General features: G+C 43.0%; 1 protein-coding gene across 1 annotated transcript in view; it reads left to right on the top strand.

Moving 5' to 3' along the window:
- The window catches only part of MYH15 (myosin heavy chain 15), a 160,287-nt gene that overhangs the window by 13,674 nt on the left and 133,399 nt on the right, over nucleotides 1–13,214 (top strand). The window contains exons 6-10 of the mRNA XM_030204176.1: nucleotides 392–419; nucleotides 2,161–2,257; nucleotides 5,628–5,648; nucleotides 5,882–5,974; nucleotides 9,196–9,259. Of these exons, the coding sequence (XP_030060036.1) occupies nucleotides 392–419; nucleotides 2,161–2,257; nucleotides 5,628–5,648; nucleotides 5,882–5,974; nucleotides 9,196–9,259 (303 nt within the window). The remainder of the gene's footprint in view (nucleotides 1–391; nucleotides 420–2,160; nucleotides 2,258–5,627; nucleotides 5,649–5,881; nucleotides 5,975–9,195; nucleotides 9,260–13,214) is intronic.

The raw sequence follows: 13,214 nt of genomic DNA, 5'->3' as shown, positions 1-13,214 counted from the left end.
GTACAGGACAATATACAATCTTCATTCCCTTTGACCTTCATGGTTGCCTGACACACACCTACCTCATTCGACCACAATACAACCTTGTATTTGTTATCAACCGACTGGCGAACGCCTTTACGGTACTATGTAAGCCACATTGAGCCTGCAAATAGGTGGGAAAATGTGGAGTACAAATGTAACAAATAAATAAAATAATCAACAGCACTACCCGATTGCATGCCGCCGAATATTGGCGGACGGTAACTCAATGAGGTTTAATCAGGCAGGAGCTCTCCTGCCTAGTTAAACCTTTTTGAATATTGACCCCTTAAAATTCACTTTTGCAACCCCCTACCGCTGTCTTTAGCTCATTTAACTGAAATAAATTGTCTTTTTTTTCCCCCTTAAGATCGGGAGAACCAGTCCATGCTGATCACGTAAGTACTTTACTAGAATCTTGCCAAAATGGTACCCAGAAAGAGAAGAGTCAAATTGTAGCATCTGTTTCAAATTTTAAATGAGATTACTTTTCAAAAATGGCCACTTGTTAGATGTTTTTGTGCTCTGTGCATTTATCTTTTTGGTCCATTTTCGGGGGGGGGGGGGGGGAAGTCCAAGTGAAAAACGCACAAAATCAAGTCATTGGGATGTAGGAGGAGTCAGCATTCTTAGTAGACTGGCCACAAAGACATCCCAGCAGAGCAGTGGGGCACCCTAGGGGGCACTGCAGTGGACTTCACATAAAAGCTCCCAGGTACACTTCTCACCATTACCCCTTATATTGTATGGTGAGCACTCCAAAATCCACAAAAACCTTCATGTTTTGTAAACTGCAATGTTGTTGATTTTTGGTTGATTTGCAGTACATCAAATATTCAAATAATAAATAGTTCCTTTCAATTTCAGTGAACAATAGTCTACCAAAAAAAAAAAAAATTAAGTACCAGATAGCATGCTGCCAATTAGATATCTAGACTGAATGACACCCCACACACCTCAGTGTGGATTTGCTACTCCAGTTGAGAAGCAACTGTTGGGAAAGTTTCTTGTGGACACCATTTAAGATACAAAACCACTGTATCAGGGGCGTAGCCACTTGTGGCCACAGGGGCCTGGGCCCCCGTAGATTTGGCCCTGGACCCCCCCTGCCGACGATCCTCTCAACCCCCTCCCACTGCCAACCCACTGTCATCCCGCCATTGCCTACCTTTGCTGGCGGGGGACCCCAACCCCCGCCAGCCCAAGTCTTCTTCCTTCATTTGGTTTCTGAGTCGGACGTCCTGCAAGTACAACGTGCAGGACGTCAGACTCACAGAAACAGAACAAAGCCCTGCAGATCGCAAGGCTTCATTCTGTTTCTGTGAATATGATGTCCTACACATTGTACGTGCAGGATGTCAGACTCAGAAACCAAACGAAGGAAGAAGACTTCGGCTGGCGGGGGTTGGGGTCCCCCGCCAGCAAAGGTAGGCGACGGCGGGTGGGGGGTCGAGAGGGTCGTCGGCAGGGAGGGTCAAAGTTGTTGTTGGTGGTGCTGGTGGCGGCGGGGGGGGGGGGGTGTCGGCAATGGTGGGGTGGTGTCGGCAATGGCGGCGGGAGGGTCGGTGGCACTGGGGGGGGGGGATAAAATGTGCCCCCTTACCTTGGGCTCTGGACCCCCCCTCCTGCCGAAGTCTGGCTACGCCCCTGCACTGTATTATAAAATTTGCTGAATGTGGCAAATGTTGTTGAGCGCTGTTGGGGCCAGTAGCTTTTATGAGAGTCAGTGTGATGTCACGCAAACAGAGGCAATGTCTCACAACGGCTAACATTCCTCATGTGGAGTTGAACATTGGCCTGTGCTTATGTAGTAAGAGGCTCAGACCCTCTCTGTATTACGTTGCTATAAAGGGGTAGCTTATGCTGCTAATTCATAGGATGCTGGCTCTGAACTCAGTAGACATGAGTGAATTAGTTGTGGTGGTAAATGTTTTGCAATAAAGGAGGGGGCATTGAAGTCCACATGTGGCTCTCTCTTAGGTCAATCAGTACTTGCTGAAGGACCCTCAAACACGTCTGGCTGAACCTTGCAGAAAAGTAACCTGCGTGCATGAATAAATGGATTAATTTATTAAGACGCTTTCACTTAGATACAAATCATTTTGGCTCATCGTTATTATATTCTTGTTCTTTGCCCAGCGGAGAATCCGGTGCTGGCAAGACGGTTAACACAAAGCGCGTTATTCAGTACTTTGCCACCGTCGCAGCCATAGGGGATCCCTCGGGCAAGAAGAATGTGAGTAACAGACACCCCCCTCCCTTCCCCTAAGCTGGCAGAGTTGGCTTTGGCACAGAGTGTATCATTTTTCATCTTTCCTTTCTAACTTTGCTGATATCTTCTGGCTCCTCTCCTCCCCTCCCCCTTTCAAGGCTAGAACCTTTGGGCCCAATATTTAAAGCCAGATAATGGTTACCATTTTTCAGCTAAATGGCATTTGTCCCACTATCTGTTGATACTCAGTGACACTACCCAGATAGTGACACTAAATATCCTTCCAGGCTGCATCTGCACTATCTGGAAAGTGCGGGGATGGTACCAAGCAGGAAGTTATCTGGAGAGCGGCAATATTCAAACCGCTATCCAGAGAAAGTTAGGAGAGAAACCTTGGAACTGGAGAGTGGTTTCAACCCACACTTGCCGCTCTACCCAGAAATTCAACAGCACTTGCATTTCAGACAGTAGCGCAGTATATCCGGCTTATGTTTAAATGCCGTGGCTGGCATTTAAAGAAGTCACCTACTGCTAAGTTTAAATATTAACCCATTTGTGTTTTTATTGCTTACCTGGGCCTTAGAATTTATTTTTCCTTAATTGCTATTTGATTAGTATCTTTGATGATAGTTTTAAACTGCAAGCTTCCAATGGTGAGGCATTTTATCTAATGACTAGTAAAGTATCATTTTACAGTGTTGTTCAAATACGCATAAGGAGGTAATTCGCTGTTGATTGTCTAAAGTTAGGGGAAGGGTTGATGTACACAAAGCATGAATTCTATATCAGCAATTGTGTGCACAACTGTGATTATAGAATACTAGCATAAGTCCACAGTTGCGCAACTAACTTTAGGCACGAGCCCTTAAGCCAGCTCAGTGGCCAGTGTAAATGCTCACACCTAACTGTAGACACTTAGATGCATAGGAGTCAACTCTGTGGGTGCTGTGGGTACTTGAGCACCCCTAATATTGAGAAACTTCCTTGTAAGTGTCAAGGGAGGAGTTATTTCCACTGGGCTTAGCACCCCCAATAATTTTGAAAAGTTGGCTCTTATGCTTAGACGTGTAACTGATAGTAGTCTTCTGGGCATGCTCCTGACCTGCTCACACCCCTCCCAGGTTCATGCCCCCTTGCAGCAGCATGCTATGGAATTTGCATGTGCATCTTTTAGAATACTGAGTAAAAGGAGTTAACGTGCAACTTTCTTTAAATTACTCCCCGTATTTTCTAACTCTTGTTACTCTGTCTTATCTATCTATCCGCCTACACCCTATGCTGTCTATTAAAATGTTTTATTGCAAACTAAGGCCAGTACTGGGCTGGCAATCCAATTTAGGATGGGCTTTGACAGAGACTCCAGTAATTTGGAACGAAAGGACAGTGCCGGGCAGACTTTTACAGTCTGTGTCCCACAAATGACATGACAGATTCCGATAGGCTGGGGTGGGCTTTGATGGCAACTCCAGTAGTTGGAACATAAGGACAGAGCTGGGTGGATGTCTATGGTCTATGTCCCAGAAACACCAAAGAAAGGCCACGATCAAGTATATAATATCACTTTCATTGCTGATCTAATCTTGAATTGACAATGAGTGTGACTGTTGGGAAGACTGGATGGACGTTCTGGTCTTTATCTGTCGTCACTATCTTACTATATTGTGTTGATGTACCTTCTATTGTTATTTAAATATTTTTACTGCTGCAATTGTCTATTGCCTAAGTTTGACTTATTCTCGCTGTGCACTGGCTTGAGTGAATTTATTCAAAAAGGCGGTAAATAAATCCTAGTAAATAAATAAAATAAATAAAAATTAATGCCAATTAACACTAATAATAGCTAATTATCGGTTGTCAATCCCAGTTAGCAGTTTGTTAAACAATTATGTTTTGCACAACTGCCCTTATTCTATAACTTGCTCAAACGGCTATCTGCGAATATTCAGTGGGGGATAGCCGGCTATCTCCCATTGAATATTCATGGCCAGTGCATAGTGGGGATTCTATATATAACTATAACCATTCCCTTTTTGTTTGCGCGCATTAGAAGTTAGGCACAGTGCTTTACAGAATACACTTAGCGAGTTTTGAGCATAAATTCTAATTATTGCCAATTAGTGCTCATTTTTGCTTGTTAAGTGCTGTTATCAATGCTAATTAACTTGCTAAGCCAATTAAGTTATACGTGCAGGGATGCAAAGGGGGGGCAGAGAGGCAAAATTCCCCGGGTCTGGCCTCCAAGGGGGGGTCTAGTGCTGGCACGGGGGGCTCTCTCTCTCCTGCTCCTGAAGAAAACTCCAGTGCTGGGTTCCCATTGAAGGCTGGGGAGAAGCAGACACAGCAGGGCTTTGGGCCAGGGCCTCTGGTTTGGCTGGCAGGGGTCCCCCTCCCCCCAGGCCTCGCCAGCAGAAGAAGTTTTTGTCCAGCATTTCTCTTCACTCTACTGCATTGCCTGCCAAGTGACTGCTTTTCCCCTCAGGCCGCACATGCTCGGGGTTTTGAAACCGAGCATGCACGAAGTGAGAGACAAAGCAGCTGCAGGGGCTGGGCAGGCAATGCGGCGGAGTGAAGAGCAGGCACTGGAGGAAGACTTCTTCTGCTGGCGGGGCCTCAGGATCCCCGACAGCCAAGGTATTTGGCGTGGAGGCAGCAGCGGCGGCGATCCTGGGGGGGCGGCATTGGCAACAGTCTGGGGGGGGGGCAGTGGCCTTGTCCTGGGCCCGGCGGCAGCGGCCCTGTCCTGGGCCTGGCTCAGTCTCTGGGCTGTCCTGTACACGTATTGTTATAGAATCCACCTGGATTTCAGCGCGGATCTCTAGGCATGCTATATAGAATCTGGGGGATAGCAGCTAACCAGTTATATCATTGCAAATATTCAGCGCATCACCGGCTACGTTTGGCAGCCAAATGGGTCCACTCAAATAGCAGGCCTATCTTGGCTGCTATAAACTTACCAGCCAGCGCTGAATATCGGCTTGGTTGGTTAAGTTTAAACCAGCCAAGAATAAACTGGATATTCAATGCCGGTTACTGGAAATGGCTCGGGATTGAATATCCAGCCTCACCGCTGACCACAGGAGTTAGCAGGCTGCCTCCTGCGGTCTGAATTTTGGCCCCATAGAATTTATGTACTGTAGCCATATACATTTATACCTGTTCACAAGCTGAATCTCACTTGGTTCGTTGTGGCTGCAACAAACACTGATAAATTCCAGGGATAATTACAAGAAAAACTGAAATTGAATACAGTATAAGAAAAGTAGGATTCTGGGAAAGGTTTCCTGTAACAAGAAATTTACTGTAACGAATGTTTTGTTTCATTGTATTATATATGTGAACAAAGCAGTAAATAATGGAAGTCCTTTTCTCTTTTTCTTCAATATTCTCTGTAAAGCAACCAGCCACTAAGACAGGGGTAAGTTGTTGGTTTCATTGCTTTGGCTTTGATTATGTGATGAGAAGACTGGACACATCTGTTTGCTCTTTATTATTGCTGTGTAATAATGTAGAAACGTACTGTACCGTTGAATTTATGGGGTGTAAATATTTGAGACACAGCAATAAGCAAATTACTTATCTCTAGCTCTTGGTAATTTTTCTACAGCAAAAAAAGTCTTTTAATATTTATATCACTTTTTCCTACCTTAGGGAACCTTGGAAGATCAAATCATCCAAGCAAACCCAGCTCTAGAAGCCTTTGGAAATGCCAAGACACTAAGAAATGATAACTCTTCACGTTTTGTAAGTTCAAATCTTTTTGAAAAAGATGTTTTTGGATTTTCTTTTTAGAACATTATGAAACATAGTCCTCTTCATCACATCTGCTTACTAATGTAGCCTGCAGACCTTGAGAAGAAAAGATGGAACTCTATCACCTCTAGGGGTATGCAGTACCAAAATGCTCATTTTGTTTAGTTTCCCATGTCATTAATGGGAATTTTCATTATGCCTTTTCAAATGAACGTACATTCCTAGTCCTCTCTGTGGCAGGGGCGTATCTGAGGTTCGGCGGTAGGGGGGGCAGGGGCTAGAGTGAGGGGGCCATTAACCCCCCCACCGCCGTTAACCCTCTCCCACCGCCATTAACCCTCTCCGCCTACCGCCAACCCTTTCCCTGCCTACCGCGGTCACCTACCCCCCGAGGTCCGCTCCTGCTGGTTTTTTAAAATATTACTTCAGCTGGCGGGGGACCCCAACCCCCGCCAGCCCAGCCGAGGTCTTTAACTTCTTCATCCTCGTGCTGTTAAACCTGCAATGCATCCTTCCAGTTGGACGGAGTTTGACGTCGCAGCACGTTGACGTCCTGCACGTACAATGTGCTGCGACGTCAAACTCCGTCTAACTGGAAGGATGCATTGCAGGTTTAACAGCACGAGGATGAAGAAGTTAAAGACCTCGGCTGGGCTGGCGGGGGTTGGGGTCCCCCGCCAGCTGAAGTAATATTTTAAAAAACCGGCAGCAGCGGACCTTGGGGGTAGGTGACCACGGTAGGCGGGGAAAGGGTTGGCGGTAGGCGGGGGAGGGTTAACGGCGGTAGGGGGGTCCAGGCCGAAATCTGCGGGGGCCCAGGCCCCTGTGGCCCCACGCAGATATGCCCCTGCTCTGCGGGACATGCTTGATTCCAATGTAAGGCCCAGGGCCAATAGTGACCCTTGGAGACCTCTGGGGCAGTCCCCATGATTATTTTGTTTTTTTTCTTCACTACTCTCTGCCTCTCTTCTCAAGCTCCTGACAGAAAGCAGGAGATGGATGGGGGGAAGTCGGCTGCATGCTTGAAGGACAAGGCATTTTGCAATAGAAGAAGATAGTGCATGGAAATGCCTACTTCCTTGGGGATACTGCCAATGAAAGTTTAAAAATGGGCTTGAAGGGATGGATGTTATTGTCATTTGCTAGTAAGCAGTATCACAGCCCCAGGTGGGAGGATATTGTGAGGCTCTCCTTCAGCTCCTTTGGAGTCAAAGTGGCCCTGACTTAAAAATTAGTGAAGATCACTACTGTTCCTGCCCTCTATTGGTCATAAAGGTGCATGGCAGAAGCACAGCGTATTATTTATATAGCTATTAAGGCACAGCCCTTTACAGACACATCTAGAAGATAATACCTTCTTCTTGAAATTTAAAATGTAATAAAGATAGACCCAGACAAAAAAAAAAAAACCAGAGATAAAACCTACTGGAGAGGGGTCTTAGAGCAAAAGCAGTGGGCTGTCTGCAATACATGAGGCCTCTTAAGAGTCATAGAGCTAGAATAATGGCTGGAGTCCAACTGAAGATGAGGGAAGCCCTCATGATTATCCCAAGCTGAAAACACTGCCTGTGTGACATGCCTCCTTCACGCTCTTGCCCTATGCACTGCATCATGGCCAAGCAGGGGTGGCACTGGATGGGGTACAATTTTGGTGCACCCTACCTCTTGTTCTCTGTGTGGCTGCACTACCCACATATAGCTCACTACGGCCCTGTCTGTGCCTCCCATTTAGGCGAAACAATAAACCTTTATTAGCCAGGTATATTTGGAAAAGCCACTACTTATCCCTAGTTATAAGTAATAAGGACTGGATCTAATTTTTGGGATCTTGCAAAGTATTTGTGATCCAAATTGGCCACTGCTGGAAACAGAATACAGGGCTACATGGACCTTTGATCTGACCTTGATCTGTGGCAGTTCTTCTGTTAATCAGCAGGAAAATCTTTGGCCTAGAAATAATCTATATAAAAAGAACAAAACAAGGGTTGGGTGGTAAAAGGGGAGCCTTAATAATAAATATCACCAACAGTTTAAAAGTCACTGTATTCTCTGAAACTAGAAATTTGAACTAATGGCATTAAAATAATAGTGCTAGAATCCAGAAAATCTACTTAACAGCTGCAGCCATCCGAGCTGATCTACCTGTATATTCAGTGATTTGTGTTCATAGAGTGGGGGAGGAATCCGGAAATTAAGCTCTGAACAATTTGTTAGATTTTCTTTCATTTTTTTTCTGGGGGGGGGGGGGGGGGGGGGGGGGAAGGGTGACCTGGCTATTCCCTGCTCTTTGGACTTCCAGATCAATCAGAACTAGGACTGAATTCATGTTTCATGAGCCCTGGTTCCTTTTTCATCTCTCAGCACATGAACTTGATATTCTTACTTCATTTTCTAGTGGATAACTGTCATTTATTTTCTGTGTTTGATTTTAACTCCATAGCTTGGTTGCTAATTAAAAATATTACTGTACATGTGGAAAAACACAAAAATACAAGAACAAACGCTCTACCCTTCCTACATGTTTTCATGAGGTTCCTAACAGTCCTTGTCTTAAGAATCAGAGCAGCACATTCCATTTCATTTTGCTTTTCAATTATAACAATAAATGAAAACAAATGAAAAATATTTCTAGGCAGATAAATCCCATTTCACATATACAGTGATACCTCTGTTTTTGTTGATAATCCGTCCGAAAACAATCAATGAAAACCGAAACAGACGAAAACCGAGGCAATTATTTCCATAAGAATCAATGTAAATCCAATTCTTTCGTTCTAGACACTCCAAAATACATACCAAAAACACATTTTATAGACAATAAATATAGTCCCATGATGGAGCTAAAGAGAAGGGGTTAACTTATTAGCAAGGGAAACACTTAACAGGGAAAATGAGATTTGAGCACACGTGGTTTTATCTTGTGTGCGTTGCGTTAGACGCATGGGGTGATGCTCACCCAACGAGAAACAATGCCACAATGAGCAGGAGAACGCATGGGTCACCCTTTGTTTTTGCAAAATTAGCAGCGAAAACCGAGGCAACCAATGAAATCCGAGACAAATTTTTCACTGAAAAAAATCTACGAAAACCGAAACCGACGATAATCGAAGTCAACGAAAACCGAGGTTTCACTGTATTAACTTGTGTGGATGCTGAATTGAGAGTGCCATGCTGTTTTAAGAAGGATGTCTCTTCCTTTCCTGTCCATCCAGGGCAAATTCATACGAATCCATTTTGGTACCACTGGGAAGCTGTCATCTGCTGATATTGATATCTGTAAGCAGTGAGACAAAGCAACTTCAAATAATCCATTTATTTCCATTTGAAAGGACACTCTAGAATAAGGGGGCATAGGATGAAGGTGAAGGGGGACAAACTCAGGAGCAATCTAAGGAAATATTTGTTTATGGAAAGGGTGGTAGATGTGTGGAACAATGACCTCTCAGTGGAAGTGGTGGAAACGAAAACTGTATCTGAATTCAAGAAAGCAGGGGACAAGTACAAAGGATTTCTTTGGGAAAGAAAGGAATAGTAGTTGGTATGGCTGACATGGAGGAGTAGCCTAATGGTTAGTGCAGTGAAGTGAGACCCTGGGGAACTGGGCTTGATTCCCACTGCAGCACCTTGTGACCCTGGGCAAGTCACTTAACCCTTCATTGCCCCAGATACCAAAACACCTTAGATTGTGAACCCTCTAGGGACAGAGAAAGTACCTGCATATAATGTGTACAGCACTGTGTATGTCTAGTAGTGCTATAGAAATAATTATTAGTAGGATGGATAGACATTGGGATATTACATGCTAGCATGGGTTCTATAATTTATGTTTTATTTATTTATTGGGATTTATTAACCGCCTTTATGAAGAGATTCATTCAAGGTGGTGTACAGCAGGTACAGTTTAACATAAAACTTACAATCTTGTTAACAGCATAACAATAGTAAAATAACCAAGAATAAACATAAATACAATAAATGAGGTAAACTTGTAAACAGTAAATTGAAACCTAATAATAGAACTACCATGAAAGAATATAAAAAATATACACATTTAACAGCAATGGAATTCAAATACCAGAGATATAACACAATGTTGGTATAATACTAATGATACACCTAATAACACATGCATTAGAACATTCAACTAACATGGATATGATGCTAAATATTTTCTACAATACGGCTTACCATATAGCTGAGGGACCAAGAGCAGGTATTTGATGGGAACAAGATGCATGGTACAGAGTTAGTTGGGATAATTTGATGGCTAGCCAAACTCAAGGCAAGTTCTTTGTATAGTTAAGCAAGAGATAAGGAACTGATCTAAGTTACAGTGTGTGTAGCAAGCTAGTCCAGGTGCAGAATGAGTGTATAGTCAGTTACCCTATGCATTAAAGACTTGGGAGAGTTAATGGCAGTTGTGTGCATAACTACAGTTATAAAATGCTAGCATACGTCCGCATTTATGCACCTAACTTTAAATGTGAGCACTTGTGCCAGCCAAATGGCTTGTGTAAATGCTCACATTTAACTGTAGGCAGTTAGGTGAGTAAACGTTAGGATTCTAGAACCCGTGCACATAACTGCCTGACATGTTCTCGACCCTGTTGGATTATTTGTAGTAAATAATTAGCAGATTTTAGTACACACAGCTTCAGCTTTAGAAATGTTAATTTCTTTCTTCATCTCTCTCTCATTCACCCCTGAATAATTCACTGCTGAGTCACTTTAAAGTTGAAGTAACAAAACATCTGTTTACTCACAGTTTGTAGTTAGATTATAATCAGACAGGCTTATATATACATATTACTATACATTTGTATTATCAGCTCCTTCCATGTGCTTAGATGGTAATGGATGCTCACACCACCATAGATCCTCTCAGGTTAGGAGAGATCATGAGCTCCATGTGCTCCATGTGCTGCATGTGCTGCATCTGCTGCATCTAACCCCCACAGGAAGTTACATAGCAGTGTGACCTCTCTAAGTAATTCACATCAGAGGTCACAGAGTAATCACAGAGAAATAATAGGTGACAGGCAATGCATGTAAAATACAATTACATTCCAACAAACCCCTTCTCATGCATAACTGTCATGCAATTATTTATTCATACAAAGTCCAAGCTTTATACGCAGATTCACAAAATGTTCTCTGGGTAACGGTTTGGTCATGATGTCAGCTGTCATCTCACTGGTGTGACAATAGTGTAGACTGATGACCCCTTCTTTCGCCAACTCTCGCACGTTGTGGTATTTCGTTGCGATGTGCTTGGTGCGTGCCTGAACCTTGTCATTCTGTGACAGTCGGATGCAGCTCTGATTATCTTCCATTATCTGGATTGGTCTCTGTTCAGCTATTCTGAAATCCAGCAAAAGTTTTTCAATCCACATCAGTTCTCTGCACGCTTCCGATACGGCCACATATTCAGCTTCTGTAGAAGACAAACTCACAATACTTTGTTTATGACTGGCCCATGAAATTTGTACATTTCCATACATAAACACATATCCACTTGTGGATTTATAATCAGAATGATCCCCTGCCCAATCTGAATCACAGTAACATATTAGTTTTGGATTACTATTGGCTGAAACCTTTAATTTACAATCAATGGTACCCTTTAAATACCTTACCATCCTTTTAACTGCAGTCCAATCTGATTTGGTAGGTGAGCTGACCCTTCTGCTCAAAATTCCTACTGCATTTGCTATATCAGCCCTGTATGTGGTAGCTAGATATAAAAGCTTACCTATGGCTGATCTATATTGGATGTTATCTGGTAAAGGTTCTCTTACTGTTTCATCCTTCAGAAAATCAGTGATCATGGGAGTGCTTACAACTTGGGCATCTTGCATACCTAAACTTTCAATAAGCTCATTTATTTTCTGCTTCTGGCTTAGAAGATAAGAACCATCATTTTGTTTCTCAATTTCTATACCAAGATAGTATGACACATTACCCAGTTCTTTTATCTCAACATTGTGGTTTAAACACTTTACAATGTCCTTGTACTCTTGCTCACTTTTGCTTGCAATGAGCAGATCATCAACAAAAGCTAAAATGTATGCATATTGTCCATTTGTGCACCTAGTGTACAAACATTTATCTGCTTCACCTTGCTTAAAACCTAAATTTGTCAATATTTCATGCAATTTGTCATTCCAACATTTTGCACTTTGCTTTAATCCATAAAGACCTTTGTTTAATTTACACACTAGCTGTCTTTGTTTTGTATTTATGAAACCTGTTGGTTGTTCCATGTACAAGTCTTCAGTTATATCTCCGTGAAGAAACGCTGTTTTCACATCAATGTGGTTGACTTGCATGCCTTTTGAGACTGCAATGCTCAGAAGTGTTCTGATTGTCGTGTGTTTCACTACAGGTGCAAACACTTCATCAAAATCTTCTCCATATTTTTGAAGATATCCCTTTGCCACTAATCTGGCTTTATACCTTTCCACTTTTCCTTGTGCATTCCTTTTTAACTTGAATACCCATTTGCATCCTATAGCTTTCTTGCCAGGAGGTAATTTTGTAAGAATCCAAGTATTATTTTTATCCAATGCATCAATTTCTTCTTGTGCAGCTTTATGCCATTCAGCAGCTTCTTCTGCTGACATTATCTCAATCTCATCCCATGTTAAGGGCTCTTGAGCTTCTGCTGACTTTGTTAGGTAAGACAGTCTTGGGGGTGGAACACCTTTGTTTTCCCTGGATGAGCGTCTGACAACAGGTTGGTCTGACCTTTCCGCATCCTCTAAATCTGAGAGTTCTTCTCCAATTGATTCCCCTTCTCCAACTGTACTGTCTTCTTCAATGATCCTTTCTGTGTCTGTTTCCTCTGTCTGTTCCTCGTTAGATACAGATGAGTTGCTTTCAGACATCTGCCTTGGTATGGCATTTATATACACTGGCATGTCTATTATGGTTCTAGTTTCATATTCTGGATGATAAGGCTCATCTGGGATAATCCAGCCTTTATCAACCCTCTTGTTTTCATCAAAATATGTAACATGTCTTATGCCAACAATGCCAGTTTTCAGATTCAAAATTCTATATCCTTTGTGTCCTGGAGTATAGCCAACTAAAATGCCCCTTTCTGTTGTGGAATCCAGCTTATGCCTTCTTTGCTTTGGTACATGAGCATATGCTGTACTTCCAAATGTTCTTATGTGTGACAGGTTTGGCTTCCTACCATGCCATGTCTCATGTGGTGTGCGCTCCGCGC

Source organism: Microcaecilia unicolor, chromosome 5 (assembly GCF_901765095.1).
Source record: "Microcaecilia unicolor chromosome 5, aMicUni1.1, whole genome shotgun sequence".
NCBI lineage: Eukaryota > Metazoa > Chordata > Amphibia > Gymnophiona > Siphonopidae > Microcaecilia > Microcaecilia unicolor.
The sequence above is the reverse complement of the archived record's forward strand: the minus strand, read 5'-3'. Positions and strand labels throughout refer to the sequence as shown.